The sequence below is a fragment of the Diabrotica undecimpunctata genome, chromosome 10 (assembly GCF_040954645.1).
Source record: "Diabrotica undecimpunctata isolate CICGRU chromosome 10, icDiaUnde3, whole genome shotgun sequence".
Lineage (NCBI taxonomy): Eukaryota > Metazoa > Arthropoda > Insecta > Coleoptera > Chrysomelidae > Diabrotica > Diabrotica undecimpunctata.
This window is the reverse complement of record NC_092812.1, coordinates 49,942,551-49,964,511: the sequence shown is the minus strand read 5'-3', so window position 1 is coordinate 49,964,511 and position 21,961 is coordinate 49,942,551. Positions and strand designations below refer to the sequence as shown.

Genomic DNA, 21,961 nt, shown 5'->3' with positions numbered 1-21,961 from the left:
GCAATATTTCTTAGAGCTGGTCAACAAAAACTCATATCACGAGATTCTCTAGACAAATGCATCTAAAACTGAGACAGGCTAGATAGACTATTCTGTAACAACTGCAAATTGTATTATTCAGAAGTTCTGCCTTCCATCATGTACCTTTATTCATACAGGAGAGCTGTATGCTATCCTCCAAGCATTAAATTGCTTATATAACCAAACTAATTCCAAGAACGCTGCAATATATACAGATTCAATGCCGTCCATCGACTAGATTAAAAATATATATTCCGAACATCCATTAGTTCATGCCATAGATAAGGCAACAAACTGTCACTTTTTCTGGAACAAACATAACAGTAATCTGGATTCCTTCACACGTTGGCACTAAATCAGACATCAAATTTGTTCAACTAGCATCAGATCTAAAACCACTTTTCAGGATCCAAATCAAAAGGTCCTGGCAAAACTAATGGAAGAATTCTTCCTAGAAACTACACATACACTACACAAAATAGAACCTACCATAGAAACCTTTCAGCTACCTAACTTAAGTAGAAGAGACAAATTAATCATATTCTTACACAGTGTATGAAGTACGAGCAAGAACAAAATATACACTATACAAGGTCTTACAAATGTGATCCTCAGCAAATTAGAATTTGTTCAGAATGTACTAGACTTCCTTCGAGAAACGAATTGGTATTACAAAATTAAATGTTTTCTTCTTTTTACTTTCTCCTTGTTGTAAATTATAATATAATATACCTAAAATGTATAGCAATAAAATTGACCCAGTGTCAATAACCTTGTAGTTGAGACACAATAAACTAAATAAAAAAAATTATTTTTCTTTCAAATACTGTTTCTTATATACCTACATATTCATTAATAATACTTAAACAAACACTTTATCAGGACCTTTGTATTGTCATCATTTTTCTTTGCAAGTTTTTTCGTTTATAACAAACTACTCCTTACTCAAAAAATATATTAAAAAGAGTAAGTATTTTTGTTATAAAAAAATTATAATATTTATAATTATTAAAAAAACTTAGAATAGTCCATTGGTAGATTGAATTTCAATGTGGATAGCACAAAACTCTGTCTGACACCCATTTCAATCTCTATTTCTTCTAAAAATTCTTTTCTTTCCTTTAGTAGAGCTTTCTGATTGTAATAGATCTAACTAATGATTCGAATTTGTCACAATGAATCAGTTTTTAATAAGTAATAATTAAATTAGGGATAAGGGAAGTATTAGGTATAGATTTTGAAACAGAACACTTTTTTTATCTAAACATTTATTATCAAATCAAAAATTTAACTTTTTAGAATATTACGTACATTTCATATCACACTAAAATCAAACATAAATATTATTAAAAATTTATACAAAAATATTTTGGCACACTAGTGATAAGGCTTTGGATTTTAGAGCTTGTAATAAAATCTATAAATAAAAACATCTAAAGACAAAATTAGAACATTTACTAACATCTATTTATTATTGTCTCGACGAGATGGCGTTAAAATATTAGCACAATAACAGTAATGTTCAATAACGAAAGTCACAGATTGGTTAAGTACTTGTAGCCTGGAGGTCTGTACGTCCTACATGATCACTGAAATAAATACAACATTTAATACATTTAAAGTAAACCTTAACTGGTTTCCAGACCTAAGAGGTACTCTTTTGCCCCAGGGTTGAGAAATTGGCCCCAAAGGTGTATGAACCTATATGTGGCCAATGGCATAAAAATGTAGAAGGCAACGGGAAACCAGTACATTAAAGATCGTCAGACTTCTCTAGAACAATACCCATGAAAATACCGTCAATCACATGATCCCTAGTCAGCGGCGGACCTTTAATGGTCGAGGAGTGCTAAGAATCCCTGCCAGGTACAGTCATCCTAATGTGGTAAATAATTATAAAGACTTTCTTTTAATTTGCACAACACAATAAGGAAATTAACAGACTTAACTTTGAAATATTAGGCTTAAGTGAAATGCGCTGGCCTGGTTTCCGTAAAACATTGGCCATGGATAAAACGATATATTAATCTGGAAATGACGACCGAGATCATCTATACGGAGTGAAAATAATTATTTCCAGGAGAATCCAAAAAGCCGTAGTACATTTTGTTCCTTTTTCGGAAATAATACTGTTATTACAAATACAGGGTAAGCCAGTGAACATCAATATAGTGCAAATATATGCTCCATATATTTGCATATATATATATATATATATATATATATATATATATATATATATATATATATATATATATATATATATATATATATATATATATATATATATATATATATATATATATATATATATATATATATATATATATATATATATATATATATATATATATATATATATATATATATATATATATATATATATATAAGTAAAAAGTAATGGCATGTCTCGCAAAACAGAAAACCAAAAATGGTATATCGATGGAAGGCAACCGTATATACGTATTTCTGACTATTGGTCGTCTTCAGCACGGTGCAGCCAAGTTAGAAAAGGAGCATATTAACTTGGGAAAGGATCACTACAGGAGCAATGCAACCAATTTGTGGCATTAGAGTTAGAAGACCCTGATGGTTTCCAGGGCAACAACTAACACCAACCACGGAGGAAGCTACAGCTACCTGGGGAAAGGAATGCCAAACGTTGAAACGTTTAAAACAAATGGAAAAGGATAATGCGAGTGAATAATAAAAGTAAAAAGTAATGGCATGTCTCGCAAAACAGAAAACCAAAAAAACTGTTTTGCGAGACATGCCATTACTTTTTACTTTTATTATTCACTCGCATTATCCTTTTCCATTTGTTTTAAACGTTTCAACGTTTGGCATTCCTTTCCCCAGGTAGCTGTAGCTTCCTCCGTGGTTGGTGTTAGTTGTTGCCCTGGAAACCATCAGGGTCTTCTAACTCTAATGCCACAAATTGGTTGCATTGCTCCTGTAGTGATCCTTTCCCAAGTTAATATGCTCCTTTTCTAACTTGGCTGCACCGTACTGAAGACGACCAATAGTCAGAAATACGTATATACGGTTGCCTTCCATCGATATACCATTTTTGGTTTTCTGTTTTGCGAGACATGCCATTACTTTTTACTTTTATTATTCACTCGCATTATCCTTTTCCATATATATATATATATATATATATATATATATATATATATATATATATATATATATATATATATATATATATATATATATATAATAAACCAGAAACTGAAATAAAACATTTTTATAAACAACTCAAACTTTTTATGATGCACCAGGAAGAAAGAAATTACAATAATAATGGGCGATTTAAATGCAAAGGTAGGGAAAGTTCGAGTGGATAATATAATAGGTATAATAGGTTAGGATTTACTCTGAAGCAGATATCCCATCACACCATAAATTCCTTGCGGTAGTAACAGCATTGAGACCTATAAATTCCGGCGTACCTCAAGGTAGTGTTATCCGTATCTCAAACTCTTATACCTATTATACACGGCCGACCTACCCACTTCTGATCAGTGTTCCTTAACAACATTTGCTGATGATAGCGTTATCTTCTCGTCCCACACAAATTCGATCGAAGCATCTAAACCTTTAGAAGTCCAATTAAACACCATTCAGATGTGGTTAAGAAAATAGCGAATCAGGGTTAATGAAAATAAATCAAACCATGTAACTTCTACAACTCTTGACCGCTATAAATAGTGCAAAATACCTCGGCCTTCATCTTGATAGACAACTTAGAGCAACCACATCTTCAATTAACGAAAACAATTTGGATTAACAAATAAACGACGACAACTTTATTGACTACTTGGAAGAAGATCTGAACTATCACTAGAAAATAAATTATTAGTGTATAAACTAATCCTTAAACCCATCTGGACCTATGGCATTCAACTGTGGGGGCGTGCAAGCGAATTCAATATTTAAACCCTGCAGAGGTTCCAATCGAATGCAGATTATTAATGCACCATACTATGTCCCCATGAAGTAATATATCTTTCAGTGAATGTGTGCGCGAAGAAATAAAAAATAAAAAAGTGTAGTGACAAGCATTTAAAGCGGTTGAAAGCTCACCCAAATTCTAGTGCGGTAAACCCACTGGACAACTAAGAAGACTTAAGAGACACAAACCCTTGGACTTACCAGATAGATTTAATAACTTAATTGTTTAAAACATGAGAAAATTTTTTAAATATTAATTTTAGTTATATTTAATTAGGAAGGTAGCAGTACTGGCAGGTAATCTTCGCTCATGTTAATTTCTCCGTCCAAACTTGTCCTTATTGTCCAAACAGGACAGATTGCAAATCTTTACTTAAAAAAAATTACAAATCGGATCTACAATTACTTCAACATCGAATTGATAACTGCTTCGACGAAGATTTATTAATCACAGTGTTTATAATCAACCACTTAGAAGTTCGATTCTTGTCTTATGTTGAGGACAATAAACCAGGTATACATTTGATTTTTAAAGCGAAATGATTAGATTTGCATTATTTTTTGATAATAGGTTTTAAATAATGATGTTTAAACTGGCTCCTGTAATGTTTGTCGTTCCGGAGTTACGAGGAATGCTAATTACAATGACGATATAAAAGGTAAGAATTATGTATTAAGAGAGAGCAGAGAGGCGAAGCATTGAAAAGAAATTTGGGAGCAAATGAAGGTATTGTGCTGGAAATAAGCACGAAACAATCTTTAATACTTACGAATGACAACTTCATTAAAATCAACAAAAATCTTTTTAAATTTAAGTCCTTAAAATAAGAAATAATGAACAGAGCCCATCGACTTTACTTCTAGTAAGATCATTTGGAACTAGAATTGTTAAATAAACACTTGTGAAAAAAGTAATGCAAAGTTAATGATTCATTTCAATGCCATAAAACATGCTTTACCACAAACTTACATTGTGGCCAAAAGAAACATACAAGTAAAATATTCTACCTAAACCGGCAAATATTTTGCAAACCAATGCTAAAGATTTCAATAAAAAAAATAACAAACGAAACATAATACAAAAAAGAAAAATAAAGATTAGAGCAAGGAAAAGTATCAAGTAAGCAGTATTTGAAGTATTTTATACTCTAATAGTAAATTAAACAAAAGGAAGAGAATATAAGACCTCATGGTTTCCTACAACAGTTAGAGAAATGCAGTTTACAGTACTAGCATTTTACAGTACATATATACCTATAGTATTTGCTTATAATGGAAACTGGCAAAATCAAAACTTACTGTGATGACACAGCCTGCCATACCATCCAGGATCACAGACACAAGAATCATCTACACAAGTACCATGTTTGCATGCCAATTGGCAGTTGCTTCGGGCAGGTTTTGCTCTTCCAATTTCGCAGTGATCACCACGGAATCCTCTTGGACACCTGCACTTATTTACAGCTTTACACTTTCCACCATTTAGGCAAGGGATAATACAACGAGCTGTAATTAAAAAAGATTATATAAAATCTAATTAGCAGGTTAACATATTAGACAAAATATCTAAAACTTAATAAAAATATTATTGGTGTTAAATTGACAAATATGTACATCGTATTAAAGATAAACTGCAACAAATTTAATCAAAGGTTTATATCGATGGCTTGGTTCCAAATGTGGCTAACTACAATTTTTCCATTTTTGAGCTATTTACACAGTAAATCGCATAATTATTTTAAGTTTTGTTCCAAAGGTGGCGAATTGCATTAATTTAAAAATTGGCGCCAGAATATATAGAACCACTAGTATCTATGTACACAATGAACGTAGTTCGCAATTCCATATGTAGCTAACACATAGCCATCTTTGGAATGGACATCTTTCGATGTAGGTTTGTTTTATTATGACCCATGGTACAATGAACATACCAAAGGTTCTGTGGAAAGGAATATTCAAAACATTGTGGTAACGTAGAGCTTGACGGGGAACATTAAAGTTAATCTGGCTTAACAGGTTTGGACAATCAATAAATCCATGTATGATCTTATATATAAATATAGCTCCTGACATATCACGACGGTTCTTGAGTGAGGGTAAAGATAATTGTTGTTCGATACAGGAATAATCATGATGTTCAATAGTAGTGTGGACACGGTAAGCATAATATCTCAAAAATTTATGCTGGACTCTTTTTTTTACATTTAAGTGGTGTTTTTTCTGATTGCACTAATTTTGTAGTCGGTCTAAGTCATCTTATAGCAAGGCTTGATCTTTTAAGCTATCTATAACTTTCCAAAATTTTAAGTCATCTGCCAACATTAGACATTTGCTATTTTTAGGAAGCAGAAAGTGATGTCGTTAACGAAGATATTAAAAAGAAATGGAGAAGTTTAGCCTCCTCGAGGAACTCCAGATATTACTGAGATATTGTCAGACAGATGACAACCTATCTTGACTCTTTGACTTCTCCCAAATGTAGAGTTGTTACTTCATTCAACAAACCTGATGAAAGCCTAGATTAATGAATTTGCCCAAAAGTATTTGGTGATCTACACGATCAAATGCTTTGGAAAAATCTGTGTATATTGCATCTACCTGTTTAAGGTCTTCCATATGAGATAATATATCATATTGATAGCAAACCAAGTTTGTTGCAGTTGTTGTTTTTTTTTTCTATGAAAACCATGTTGTGATTGAGATATTAAGCCTTTACATAACCAAGAAAGTTGCTTTGCTATAAGACAGTCAAGGAGCTTAGGGATTGCAGATTGTATACAAATGCTACAGTAATTTTAATATTGTCTTTCTGGCCATTTTTAAATATAGAAACAACATAATTTTCTTTCCATAAAAAAGGAGAAATAGAGGTTTCCAAAGATCTATTTAACAATATAACAAATGGCATTACACGGGTACAGACACACTTTTTTAATAAAAAATTAGGCACACCATCTGGACCAGCAGTAAGCTTATTGAGCAGCTCATTTATGCCATTAAAAATATCAGTCATAGTAATCTTAGAAGGACAAATATTTGTACTTTTTTTTACATCCTTTATTTATTGTAATCTGTTTCTACAATAAAAACAATAATCAATAAGTTTATCACGTAATTAACACAGGGGAGATCAGTCAAGTGACAAAAATCCTTTAAGATAAATTTCTAATATATGTAAATATTTGAAATATAAATAACACTTTACAAAGACATTTACTAACATATTAAAAGAATAGCAATAGTTAAAATACACACACAATTAGAAGTTATAGGTATATATTTATATAGTATAAGTTGTAGCTATAAAATGATAGAGTATACGTTTATGTATTTAAAGGTATAAAAAGGTCTAAAGGATCAAAGCGTTTTAGTCTTTCTCACCTCGGTCGCTTAAGTAGGTATTGGGCAAGCGTATTTGGATGGTTCAGTAGTCTATTTTTGTAAGTGCCACTGAGTGAGACAACGGTGTCTTTAATATTTTGGATCTGAAGGTCTCGATGTATAGCATAATTGGGCACATACAACGGTGCATTGGTAATATGTCTCAAAACTTTAGATTGGAAACGCTGAAGTTTCAGTAAATGGGAATTAGATGCTGTACCCCATATCTGTATACCGTAGGTCCAAACCGGCTTTAGAATACATTTATACAGTAATAATTTATTGTGTAGACTTAATTTGGATTTTTGGTTCATAAACCAATACATTTTCCTGTATATTAATCCTAGTTGCAGTCGCTTTGTCCAGATGTGCTTTCCCCAATTTAGTAGGCTGTCAAAATGTACTCCCAAGTATTTAACATCACTTTTTTGGGTATGATGGTATTGTTTATGCGCATAGATGGTACACTCTCTTTTCGTAAAGTTAATGTTATCAAGTGCTGATTTGCTGCTATTTACTTTAACTCGCCACAATCGAATAGGGTGTGTGTAGAGCTCAGTTCACGACTGGCACCCTATTTTCACCAAACGCTGTGCCAAATTCTACATATAAAGAAACCATTATTTTTTTATTTAAACAACTTGATCTGCATTTAATTCTGACTGTTACTATTGGTTAAGATCTATCTAAAAATTAAAATAGTATCAAATAATGTTTATACTAACAAATAGTTTTCTTTACATGCTTTTAGCATTTACTACCTACGTGTGTATAGACATAATACAGCTACAGACACCAATAAGTATGGTCTCAACTAAAAGAGTAAAGGGAGAATGCTATAGATATGGGAGAATACATAATAGAAAATAAGACTCGGTATAGTACTGGATTTGGCAAGTGAAGAAGTTAGAATAGTTCAGCGAATAAAATAGATAATTAGATAAAATAAATCCAAAAATATATCCACAAGACATGCTATCCGCGAGGGCACTACAGTAGTAATATTACTTCAATTCATTTCAGAGTTTTAGGTTGTCCACTGTGTTTTAGAAGAATATACCAAGGCTGGCCTAGATATTAACCTCGCGAAAACAGAGTACCTATCTACAAGTGAAGAAGACATAGAAGATCTACAGATTGATGACAACGTAACAATCAAAGGAAAGGATAAATTCAAATACCTGGGGTTTATAATCACGAAAAAGGCAACAACAGAGGAAGAAATTACACAAGGATTAGGACAAACAAGAACAGCAATCCGACAACTTAACTCAGTATGGTGGGATAGACACCTAAATATGAAGACAAAAACGCAGATTTATAAAACATTAGTGCGAAGTAATATGACATATGGGGCTGAAAATTGGATCATAAACAAGAAAAACAGCAGTAAGATAGTAGCACACCTACGTGTGTATAGACATAATACAGCTACAGACACCAATAAGTATGGTCTCAACTAAAAGAGTAAAGGTCTAGAATGCTATAGATATGGGAGAATATATAATAGAAAATAAGACTCGGTATAGTACTGGATCTGGCAAGTGAAGAAGTTATAACTTATAACAGAGATGGAATGCCAGCGAAGATGCTGCAGAGTAACAAGAATGGATAGGAGAAGTAATGACGAAATAAAGCAAAAAACATAAATAGAAACAGACATACTGACATATATAGAACAAAAAAGACTAAAGTGGTATGGACATGTAAGAAAAACTAGCGACAGCAGATGGATAAAGAGAATAACCGAATGGAGCCCCATAGGAAGGAGGAAAAGAGGACGACCCCGAAAATCCTGGAGGAACGAAGTAGACGACGCCATGAGTAAGAGAGGACTAAACGATGGAGAATGGAACAACAGAGAGAGATGGTAACGGTTGAGCGAGGGAAGGCAGTGAATACTGTAGAATCCCTAAATATATATATATATAGGTTGTCCACAAGAGAACAACAATTTTTTTGCACAGATACCCTAAACGGAACAACCGCGATTACTGAGCATTGAGCCCGCGCACCGTTAAGTACGGGCTTGGTGGCCAGACCCTCCGTATGGTCGGTTGGCGATGTGAGCAAACACCGTTGGCCACATCGACAGCCAATCGTCCCATACACAAAACCCCTGTGCGGAGATCCGATGACCAAGGCCAAAATCCAAGGTCACTGGCTCGCTGGACAAGCACATTTGTAGAAGACCGTCTAAGATTAAAAAGAAAGTAAAGCCTCCACAACGTTGTCTGAGATTGGGGTGGGGTGGAGGTAGTTTGGGGGTTAGGGAGGTACCGTCTCCACGTGACATCTTTGATCTTCGGACATGAGAATTTCACTTTAACACTTTACTCCGGGAATCTCATGTCCCCTGGAGTGGGGATTTTCTTAGTTGTGTATCTGTGAGTGTCTCAGAAAATACAGGATGGTGGTATTTTATTATTGTCGATTATGTCTTTGTTTAATACTGATTTTCTTATGGTGCGTATCCGTTACGGATATTCGCGATCAACATAGCTATCAAATTATTGTTCCTATTGGTATGTACTGTAGTACAATCTCAATAATTTCTCGCTCTTTCTCGGTTGTCCTCTTTGTCTGTCGTAAAGTCCACATTAAGGGTCAGTGAATGTTTGACCTTAATGATTATTTTTACTATTTTAGGAATTTCCCACTAGTAAAATTGGAGACTGGCCATAAATGTATTCGCTAATTGAGAACTTTTGTTTGACAACTACCTTAATCCTTAAAATATAGGCAAATATGTTTATAATAAATATATATATGTTATAAATATATAAATATATATATGTAATAAATATGTTTATGTTACTATAAATATAGTACAAGAGATATTAACATTAATTCCAATCTATATTATGACCAAAGCGCTGCAGTACAAATAGATGGAAAGAAAACCGAAGATATAGAAATAAAGAGAGAGGTTCATCAGGGTTGTGTACTCTCGCCATTCTTTTTTAACATACTCAGAAGATATTTTGAATAAAGCCTTGGATGGTTATAATTATGGCATTGAAATTAAGAGAGAATTAATCTGAGAGGTACAGACCACATAGTAGTGATAATAATAATAATAATGAACTGGGGACTTCTCCAAACCGACCATCTTCCTTATTATCAATACGTCCCTGATAGAATGCTTGAAAATGACAACTACAAGCTATACTGGGACCGCACTGTGCTTACAGACCAACCAGTGGCCCATAATAGACCCGATCTCATACTAGTTAATAAAATTACTAGGCAAACAACACTTATTGATGTGGCGATACCTAACACCAATAATTTACGTGTTAAATACAACGAAAAGATCGCCAAGTACAGAGATCTAGAAATACAAATCAGGAGACAATGGAGAATGGAAAGTACCCAGACGATACCTATTATTCTTTCTACCACTTGAGTCATCCCGAAGAGCCTCCTAGAAAACATAAAAAAGCTGGGTCTAAATGAACATCTATATAAGATTATGCAGAAAGCTGTGTTACTTTCGACGTCCAGATGCGTACGAAAATTTTTGGGAGATACACCGACATACCAAGTCACCTAGGACTCGATAACATGGAAAGAGTCCCACCAGAGCTCAATCCTTTTGATACCGTAGGTATCTGGGATGAGTGAATTTTCCCCTTAGAGGGAGTGTGAGCCGTATGGCTAAATCTGGGTAATAATGATAACAACCTGTGAACATTTGTATAAGATCTGACGGCAGAAAGCTGTGGTATTTTCGACGTCCAAATGCGTACAAAAATTTTTGGAAGATACTCCGACGTATTAAGTCACCTAGGGCTTGATAACACGGAAAGAGTGCCACCAGAGCTCAATCCTTTTGATACCGTAGGTATCTGGGATGAGTGAATTTCTTTTTTTTTGTAATTTCTTAGTTTTCCTATTAGTAAGAGTGGTATAGATAACATTGAATCTTTCGTTTGGAATATCAGTTATATCCTCTCTATATACACTCCTCTTTTAAGTATGTTAAGTAACAGAAATCTCTGGGTAATGAAATGAATCTGGTCAATAGTGACCATTTCCAATATCTAACATCTGATTCGAAAACACAATTGCACTTTGAACTTTGCAAAAACACTTGCATGTTATTTGTCAATTGGAGTATATTTACATGCACATACACAAATTGGATGATGTTAGGTATGCATTTAGTTCCTGTAGTTAATTGTGGAATAATCATTAAATAAAGTACAGTCTGAAAATAGAATCATGGCTCCACCAAAAATGTTTTTAATTGTCACAAATATCTTTCAAAGTTCTGTCCAGTCCCTGTAATGACCTCTTGTGAGCCAATATACATTCATCCTAAATGATTAATTTCCATTCCTGTCAAACCTTCGCCATTGCTCTAATTTTGGCAATGTTTCAATCTGGTGTTTCATTAATTTGTATGCGTTTAATGGTAATTTTAAGGCAAAATCAGCAATTCCTCCATCTTCCAATAAAGTTGCAGATAATCCAGATGAAGTCAACACTAGGGCTACTGCCATCTGATACTTGCCAATAACAAGAAACTTGGTAATGTTTGTTCTGTCCATACCCAGCATCAAAGAAGTAAATTCCACCAGATCCAATGTTCACTGCTATCAAAGTAAATTTGTATAAAATATTTCAACAAAAATGCTTCAGTATTGAGCTCTAGTTCTAGGTCATTTGGCGCAGCATGAATCACATAGAAAACATATTTTATAGTGTACTTTTACATATAAATTTTTTCAATTTGTAATTAATTATCCTTCTGTTTGTTTTTTATTTAATGCTTGAATATTTTTTGATTTAAGGTATCATTTTGTAATATTTTATATATAATTGTGTAATTCTTAGTGAAAAATTCTTAGAAAGATTTTTGGGGCCGTAAATGAAAATGGGCTATGGCGTCGAAGATACAACTTTGAACTGTATCAGTTATACACCGATCCAGATATTGTGAAATTCGTTAAAGTGCAGAGACTTAGATGGGCTGGACACATTGCTAGGATGTCAGATCACGAATACACGAAGAGATTAACATTTTCAAAACCAGAGGGCACAAGAAGCAGAGGATGACCACGAATGAGATGGATTGATGATGTGGAAGAAGACCTACAGATTCTAGGGGTTAGAAGATGGAGGGAAGTTGCCAGGAATCGACAGGAGTGGCGACTTCTTTGTGAGCAGGCCAAGATCCACAACGGATTGTCGAGCCACTTATGATGATGAATTATGTAATACCGGTTATAAATAAATAAATGATTATATTTTCCTATGTTAGATGTATATTATGTGTGGATTTTCTTTACCTTGTGATGTGTCTGGATAATGCGATTGAAAATATGTTTTACCATTTCTATGTAGTTGAGATAACTTTAAAAAATGGTAGATTATAGCTCAAGACTGACTATTAGGTTTTGGTGCACTCTTCAGTTTCTTTCAGAGAGCTTCTTCAGAATGTAATTCAATTAGCTTCTCCAGAATGTTATCCAACCCATTTCCTGAAATCTTAAATCAGTTGAGTTTTCTGTCCTTTTTATATTTTATTATATATTCCTTCTTTCTATTACATACCACTTTTTATTTCCTTTTTGTCACACTGGTTTCTCAGTACTTTTTCTGATTTCTCCCTAATTTAGATGCAATATTACATAATAAAAGTTATTGATTTATTTACAGTGCCTCACAATTTAAGTTTTAATATGTATTTAAGTTATACATTTTCCTGTTATCTTTTATAATATTATGGATTAAACATATCTTGTTTTCCACATAATTGAAAAGTGAAAACGAAATTTTGAAAATGTGATTATGTTCACCATTTTAAAAATACAAGTGACTAGTGTAGGTATTCTTAAATAGCTGACATTTTGATAATTCCTCACATTTATTTACTATTCTAATGTTTTGGTAATGCTGTGAGGTTCTGACATAATAAATCTTGAATGACATAACCTTAAAGTTGTATTAAAAAAAACATACATAAGTTATCACCAAGCTATTCACTGACAGTAAATGAAAATAACATAGCAAAGAATAAATACTTACAATATTCACAGTGGGGACCATAGTATCCTTTAGAACATTCACAAGTGTCTTTTTGGATACACTTTCCACCATTTAAACATTTCTCACCACAAATACCTTCAAAACAAAAATCAATATTATATAATTATCAATAAGATATTAGTATACTAAGATGTTAGTAGTTATTGATTAATATTTTTAAACTGAATCCTGTATTGGTAAATTCCATCATATAAACCTTGAATATATTCACCAAACTGAACATTTATGTTGTTTTCATCTCTCTCTCCCTTCAGTCTTGATCCTCCAGAGGGAGTGTAGTTGTCATCTTGATATTGAGTACGGTCAATCCTATAGATTTTCATCTCTGATCGTTTCTATTAATTCAGATATTGCTGTTTTAAAGATTTCTGTGATATGGTCAATCCATCTTGTTGAGGATCTTCCCATTTTTTAAAGAAACAAAAAATAGTGGTAATCTTTACAATTTGGAATTTCTGATGCTGCTAATGAATGCTCTTTCATCTATACCAAAAAGAAAAAAAACTGAATCTACAATCTTCTTTGTTACCAAGTAGCTCATCACATAGCATACTATGATACTGATAGATCTGCCACCCATGTCTTAACCTCCCTGCTAATTACCTCCATTATACATTTTGTACTACCTGTAGCTTCAACCCTCATGACTAAAATATATGTTGGTCCTCTTTTATTGTAAATTGCATGGTTAAGTATGTATACTATGTAACATATTAGGCTTATACATTGTGAACAACTCCAAACATAAAATTAGTTTAATATAAATTACCTCCTTCACAATGTCTTCCTTGAAATCCCGGTGGACAGCTGCAAATTCCAGGAGAAGTACAGTTTCCTCCATTCATACACTGAGGGTAGCATAAAGCAGTTCTGCAATAAGGTCCCATATATCCCTCAGGGCACTGACATATTTTTTCATGGTTACATCTACCTTGATTGGCACATTTCTTGTCACATTCAGGATCAGGATCTACAATATAATCAAAATAATGTGTAAATAATATGTAATAAATTAATTTATATATACTTACTCCTTTGGGCACATTCCTTTTTAAGTTTCAGTCTTAAGGGTGTCCCATTTAGAGGTTTTCCTTTTCTAGTTTCAATTAGCAATCCAATACCAAACTTAGCTATGCCAGAACTATTACCAATGCATGGTAAAAATATGCTAAATTCTTTGGGGCGTCTTGGAACTCTGCCTTTAGTTTTAATAGAAATAACTGGTGCCTCTAGAATACTTTGATCATATGATTGAAGGCGGTCAAAATGATAATAATACTTTTTATTTCCAGCCTTCCATGTAAAATTTACATAGCTGACTTCAGATGGAATCACAGGAAGATATTTTTCAAAGTTTGGATCTAAAATGTATGGTAGGACATTACCATTAACTATCGCATAGATTTCCATGGACATACCTATAAAAAGATTCTATCAGCACATGCTAATTCAACTAAAAGTAAAATTTACTTACCACTAAACATCTTGACCTGTTTTTCATCTATCCATAAGGCTAAATCTCCATTGCTTCTGGGATCATTTTTAGGATCATTTCGAGATGATATCATTTGAATATTAAATACCAAAATCATCAAATTAAATGTCCACATCACAGAATGTTTCGTGTACATGCTTAAAAACAATATATGCAGTAGATTTGATTTAAATTACACTATAAAACAGTTAGAATAAACAAGGGAGTGTTCTAAATTATAACACTAAAGGATATTTATAATTTTATAAATATCCGTTTGTAAACAACTAAAGGATACTCTCCTATATATAAGTTAAAATTGGAACACCCTGAATTGTTCACTTACAAAATATTTCTATGCATACTATTACTAATATCAAATTCTAGAAAGACTGAATCATACCATTAGTATTTTAAGCTTCATTCCTCTTGAATTATTGAAGTGATTTCTATTTTAAAATAGGCATTGCGGTTTGCGGAAGAATGTTACAATGCAAAGCGATACTAACACCTAAAAAGCCTGTATTTCCGATTTATCTTCCAAAACATTAAAAGCAATAACCTAAAATTGTTTTCAATCCACTTACTTTACCAAATTTATTTCTAATTGAAATTGACGAATATTTACTTGATCAGTTCATGATCTTAGCTCGTACAGAATGCTGCTAAAAATAAGTCTTTTCTAGTTTGTTTATGTATCATGTAAATTTGTTTACATGAAGTGAAAATTTTATTTACATTTTCCAAACCAACTGAATAGCCTCACCTTTTTAATAACATATTTAAGCTTGCGGCGCCATCTATCCGAAAACAGATCATTCTTCTGACAAAATTATAAAACTCTGTAACATTGTTTTAAGCAACCAATCAGAATAAAAAGTTCGCAAAATTTGCGACATTTTAAATATATTATATTCTTTTCCTTTCTTGTTGGGAAATACCAGGTGAATTTTCTGTGTATCTTGGTTTGGGTCTTAAATTTTCGTATATGTTAAGTTTAGCTTTCAGTGACTCCACCTCCGTCCATGCCAGATATCTACTTGCTTTGCTATCAACCATGAATTACCAGCTGGACCGCCCTGATTGGGACCCACCGTCGGCACGGCATTCACCCGGTCTCTCATTCACGCACAATTCCCACGCATTCTTGCACTTTCTCACTACGACTGAATCCTTTCATACCTCTGTTCTATTTTCTCCAACGTTCTCTTCACATATCTCTGAACTGAAATTTCACAGTACAAGCATTTGTCATTTTCTTCTTTCCCAAATCTGTAAAGGTATGCCCTGAAACAGGGTAGGTATACCTTTATACATAGCTAACTTCGTCCACTGCGCCACCCACCTCATCTCGTCCCATTCCTCCTGTCACATCATAATGAAACTCTTTCTTTCTTCTTCTTTTAAACGTTCTTATGCTATGTCTCCATTTCTTCTCTCATATGCTCTTCCTCTTTCCTTCACTAGTAAGTGCATCGGAATACACCCGGTGATAACTCAAAGCGCCTCGGCAGAAACTGTTCTGTGTGCACGTGCTACCCTCAACACATTTTTCCTATCTGATCAGGTGAGCTGCCTTCTGTACGCATTTCTACCTTCTGGACGATAGATTGTATAACAGAATAAAGGGCCCTCTTTCTCTCAGTTTTGGACCCTTCAATGTTGGGCTTGATCCACTGCAGCTCTTTGAGTCCCAGCCTTTACGTGATTCCCCCACCTTCCGTTTTGACTGAGGGCCACACCTAAATATCATACGCATTTCTTTGAAACCACTCCCTTTCTTGCATATTCGAATGTTATCCCGTCCCTTTTCCTTGGTCCTTAGAGAACTATAGCCTCGGTCTGACCCGCAGCCATTTCTAGGCCATGCATTTTCATCCATTCCCTGACTTAATCGCATGTACGCTGCGCACCGAAGATAAGGTCCTCCCTGTCACGCGCCACTACCAACATAATGAGGTCGTCTGCAAATACGAAAGGAGTTACAATCTCTCTGTATTGTTGACTCACAATCCCTTTTATGTCAGGTTCCACAGCTGCGGAAATCCAGCCGTCACCTCGACCACCACTTCTTTTTCTACCACAAATTTCCTCTCTGACAGATAGTTCGAGACCAAATTCATCAAGTAACTCGGACACCTTCTCTATCATAAAACCCTCTTTACTCTTACCTCTTTCCATTTTAATGTGTTAAAAGCATCCCGGACGTCAAACACCAGTAGGATCGCCCACTTCTGGTTAACCTTCACCCAGCGCAACTCCCGGAAGACTTTCTATCACCGGATCTACCGTGCTTCTGTTCTTTCTGAAACCGTACTGCTTGGGTAACAGCCCGCCTGATTCTTCAATGACTGTGTCTATTTGCCCTTTTAGAAGCCTCTCGTATAATTTACCTATGCACGACAGAAGGAAAACAGGTCGATACTTGTCTACCCCCTTTGGGAGTAGCACGAGTCTCGAGATTTTCTGCGTTTGAAGCAGTGCACTCATGTGTTCCAAAAGCCACGTCGGCTCCAAACTGCCAATGCGTTTCACAGCTTCTGGTGGTATGTAGCCGTTCGTGTCTTTAGGGCACTCAACGCTTCGTTGAGTTCGTGTATGGTTAAAAGGTACAACTCGTTCAGCTCCAGCGTCCCACTGCACTCCATGCTAGTGGCCGGATTGGAACAGCTCTCGGGTAACCTCAAGCTTCCTGTCCAGTGGCATCACATACAGAGAATACAGCTTGAACTGGTTCATTACGATTTTGTAGTCCTGATCCCAAACGTCCTCATCCAACTTGTCACACTACAGTTCTCTCTAGTGCCTCTGTTTCTCGACTCGGATCTTCCTGTTCAGTTCCTTTTTTCGCGCATTGTATACGATATTCAGTCTGTCTTCTGATGGCAATGCATTCTTTCCTCTTATTGGCGATCTCTTCGCACCACCAATAAAGCATTTTTCTTTTTTCATCTAGTTCATGCAATTTCTCAGAGTTTCTCTAATTATTGATTCGAGTCCTTTTGCGTTACATCATTTACAATTGAACATGTCGTCTCTAATATCCTTATATCCTTCTCCTAATATCCTTCTCTCTGTATTCTAGATTATTCAACAAACTAATTATATGTTGGCAAAAGTAGAGACAAATAGGCATTCACAATCCAAATTAATTTTTTATTGTTAGTAAAAAGGAGCGATAGGTTTCAGGGTTTACAATGTATACCCCATCATCAGCCCAGTAGAAGAAACTTTACAGGCTAAAATGATTGTACCTATAAATGTAAACTGTGTTAGAATAATTCTAAAAATAAATTATTTAAATAAAAATTATTTTCTTTAACGTACATATATGTACAAGAACACTTGTATTTTTGTGATGTTTAAGTAGTTTGGTAGTTTTACTGTACCAATAAAACTACCAAAAATATGTACAAAAAGTCAACTGACTGCAGTACTACCAGTTATAACAAGAAACAGCTTCCAAAAAGCCCCCAGGGTCTTTCATAATTTTAGTTTCAGGTTTCTTTTTCTAATATTTACCTCTTGTTATCTTATTCATTCTTTCTAAAATATATGCATATTTTTGGAAATATATTTAAGTTCATATCTTTTACTTTTTATTTGCATGTATTATATTCCTATTAAATATAATTTATCATGCCACTTGTGTGCATTGCAGTACCTACGAATAAATACGTCATCGTCATATCTTTCCAGCTAGACTCAGCACCACCTCACCTCAGCAGACAGCAGACATTCATATTCCCCCTCCTTTGCTCTTTGCTTATAACCGTGATCGGTGCTCCAGTCTTAGGTTAAATCAGTTGAGTTAAGAGTTAAGTAATATTTTCTGTGTGAGTTGTAGTGATTTGAATATCCCCCGAACATGAAAACTTCGAGGGCAAGATAGCACTACGAACTGTGGTTAAAGGTAAGCAAATTTACTGCCTTTTAACATTGCATTATCCCACTGTGCAATTTTTACTGATTTATTTCCTATCGATTACTTTATCGAAGCTGTTCTACAAGAATTTGATCTTATATTGGGCTATTGAACCAAATATAAAAACCCATTTGAAAAGTTTCGTTTTATTTTATATTCTTCAACATTTCAGCTTATCAATTAATTAATTATGTTGTAATAAATAATATTTTTAATACATTTATTTTTCGCCTGATTCATCAACAGCCATTTTTAACTCCGTGGTAATTTATCCTTCCTATCACAATATTCCAGTCGACTGAGTGTGAATCACTTAAGATTACTGGAAATCTCGCTATCATTTTTAAGCATGTAGTGTAGATACTATTTTAATGCTTTTGGCGATACACAATTTATACTTGTAACTGTGTGGATGTTTTAAAAAGAAGATTTAAAATTTTATTATAGTAAAATTAAGTAAGATAGTAAAATTTACTATTGTCATTAATGTTGGATAATATAATAGGGAAACTACAGGGTAGCATTCTCTGGTGCTTAATGTATGCTGATGATGTAGTATTAGTAGGAAATACTGAAAGATTTGGAAAAAAAAACTAAAACGGGTGAGACGAGCCCTTGATAAAACTGCAGGAAGAAACTTAATATGTAGGACAAAACGCAGTATATGGAATCTTCATTTAAAGAAGGGGTTATAAAAAATAAGATAACTTTAGATGGTGAAATAATTGTGAAAAATAATAAACTGTGAGGCATAAGTTAGAGATATAGCTAAATATAAAATAAACAATAATACAACAATTATACATCTGTATAAATCAATTATGTCACTTATCTACATCAACAATTAACACTACTTTTTTGATTTTTTTATTCAGAGAAATAAATAATTCAATTAAATTAAATTTATAAGTTGTTTATAGTTTATTACCCCATGAAACTAAGCCGAAAAATCACTTGAAAAATCGAAAAATTACTGGGCGCTTTTCTTTTAACTGGAATATCTGGGGGAAGTCAATAGAAAGGACGTATTAGGTATCTCGTGGTTATCGAAACTTTTACCCACAATAAATAACAATCAGAATGCCCACTCCCGCTACGACAGAACGACAGAACTGTAATTCAAATTTTTAAAGATTAATAATTCATTAAATTTGACATAATTTAATATATTCTTCCACTAAAAGTACGAATAAAATAGTACATATTATGTCTATGGTTGCCATAAATAAATTAAACTGGGTTAATTTTTCTATGCACTATCTATCAGATAAAATTTCACTGAACAGCACTGGTTCCGTTTAAAACATGGCTGATTCCGTCTGCGCGAATAAGATGCGCGTATTTATCTTGACAAGCGGTGTGGGCATTCTGATTGTTTATTATTCTGTGCTTTTACTGTGACTGGATTTTTTCATTCATTTCAATATTGTCAAAAAACTACACATTTTATATAAAAACGTTTAACAGACGACTTTCTTTAAAATACGTTCTGTTTAAAATGAGGTTTTCTAAATTAAAAAATGTTTATAAACAAAAACGTTATTGCAAATTAAACCCGAAAGTAAGCATGTTTTTAAATTTTGTATAATTATTAAAATATACAATCTAAACATTTAAAACACATTTCATAATGTAAGTTTTTATGTAGTTACTACATTTGCGTAAGATGATCACATTTGGTTAAGTAGTTTTTTATCAATTATATTTGTTTATCCCATTTGAAAGATTAAACGTCATTTTCTAATGGCCGCACAGGTGCTTTGTCAATACTTAGAATGTTTTTTGGTCTGATTCTCTTTCTAAGGTCTAAAATTTTCATGTTTTTAAAAACTATAATAATTTTTAATTGTTTGCATACAAATAATTGATGCAGAATGAAGAACCATTACCATTATATTGGCAGTATCCCTATCTTATGCCGCGCAGTATATTCTGGTATCCCAGGATCGGTATTAAAGAATAGTATGGAGATGCATGCATTAGTGTTGGGGTTCCAATAAAACTGAAAGAAACATTCGATAATACTATCATTAAATCAGCTACCTATAATGAACAGAACTGAATGTTGGTTGAAAGTACAATGAATAATTTATTCATTGTAAAGGAAATTATTACTAGACTACAAAACAGAGGTGAAGACCTATACCGGAGTTTTGTTAATCTTCGTGTTCAATTTTTTTCATTCAATTGACAAATTTCTGGTGTGTGTGATGGGATCAAACCTGGGCCTTACGGCTTGGCAAGCCGTACCTAGCTACTGGAATTATTTTAATACCGCATCTTTTATTTTATCTTTGACTTATCTAATTGATTCTCGTAAATATTCTCTCAATACGTTGTTTGGTTTTCTTCAATTTTATTTATATATTTATAATATTTGTATATTTATAATAAATAATTTAAGTTTGTCTAATATCTCAGTCACTGCTTTCTATATCGATTATATAATAGCAACAAGAAAATAACTTCAAAAAAGTATTTATTATTAAAAAGTTTACTATGATAAAATATATTTCAGACTTCATTCTCTTTCTTTCTATTTAGATCGTGCATATCCGTGCAATATCTTTTCCACTACTTCAAAGAACGATGTATACAAATTAACTAAAAATCCGGCACTCCTCTTGTAATCCGATATTGTTATTCATTAGGTAATCATTGGGTAATGATATTGTTTAAGAGCTTGTTTATTAGATATTAACTACCTGTAAAACGTTTTATTACTTGTTGAAAGAAGTATTTTTAGTTATAAACCAGTCAAATTAAAACAATACATTACCAAACATTAAAACCTGCTGGAAAAAATATTTTGATCCGCCTTAGTGTTATCAAAGGTGTTATTTTAATCCAAGGTTAAATTTATTATTTAATAAATTGTAGTAGAATCATAAATTTCTAACTCGATTATTCATAGTCTTTATAAAGAAAAGAAACAATAGGTTTTTAAAAAAACTAGGCTTTATAATATTTAAACTTATATTTATATTACATGTTTTTGATAAAACTTTTTAAAATAATTTATTATAGTTTATATTTTTGCCGAATAATCGATTAAACTTCTGAATAATTTGGAAATAGATATATTCGGATAAGTCGAAAATCGAAAGTAATTCGATTCTTTCGAAAGAGCTTTATGGATGGTTGAT

At 33.3% G+C, this 21,961-nt stretch overlaps 1 protein-coding gene across 1 annotated transcript; it reads right to left on the bottom strand.

The window, feature by feature from the left end:
* Positions 1-1,277: 1,277 nt before the first annotated feature.
* shf (WNT inhibitory factor 1) lies at positions 1,278-15,667 on the bottom strand. The gene is made up of 7 exons (XM_072546235.1): positions 15,478-15,667; positions 14,891-15,048; positions 14,448-14,834; positions 14,186-14,386; positions 13,396-13,491; positions 5,278-5,484; positions 1,278-1,610 (listed from the first exon to the last, which is right to left on the bottom strand). The coding sequence occupies exons 2-7, from the start codon at positions 15,045-15,047 to the stop codon at positions 1,600-1,602; spliced, it is 1,059 nt and encodes a 352-aa protein (XP_072402336.1). The 5' UTR covers position 15,048; positions 15,478-15,667; the 3' UTR covers positions 1,278-1,599.
* Positions 15,668-21,961: the final 6,294 nt, after the last annotated feature.

Excerpts from the sequence above, each read along its gene's own strand:
- shf (XM_072546235.1), bottom strand. The coding sequence starts at position 15,047 with ATGTACACGAAACATTCTGTGATGTGGACATTTAATTTGATGATTTTG. Across the intron at positions 14,387-14,447 it reads AAAGGAATGTGCCCAAAGGA|ATCCTGATCCTGAATGTGAC; the intron begins GTAAGTATATAT and ends ATTATATTGTAG. Across the intron at positions 13,492-14,185 it reads AGGAAGACATTGTGAAGGAG|GTATTTGTGGTGAGAAATGT; the intron begins GTAATTTATATT and ends TTTGTTTTGAAG.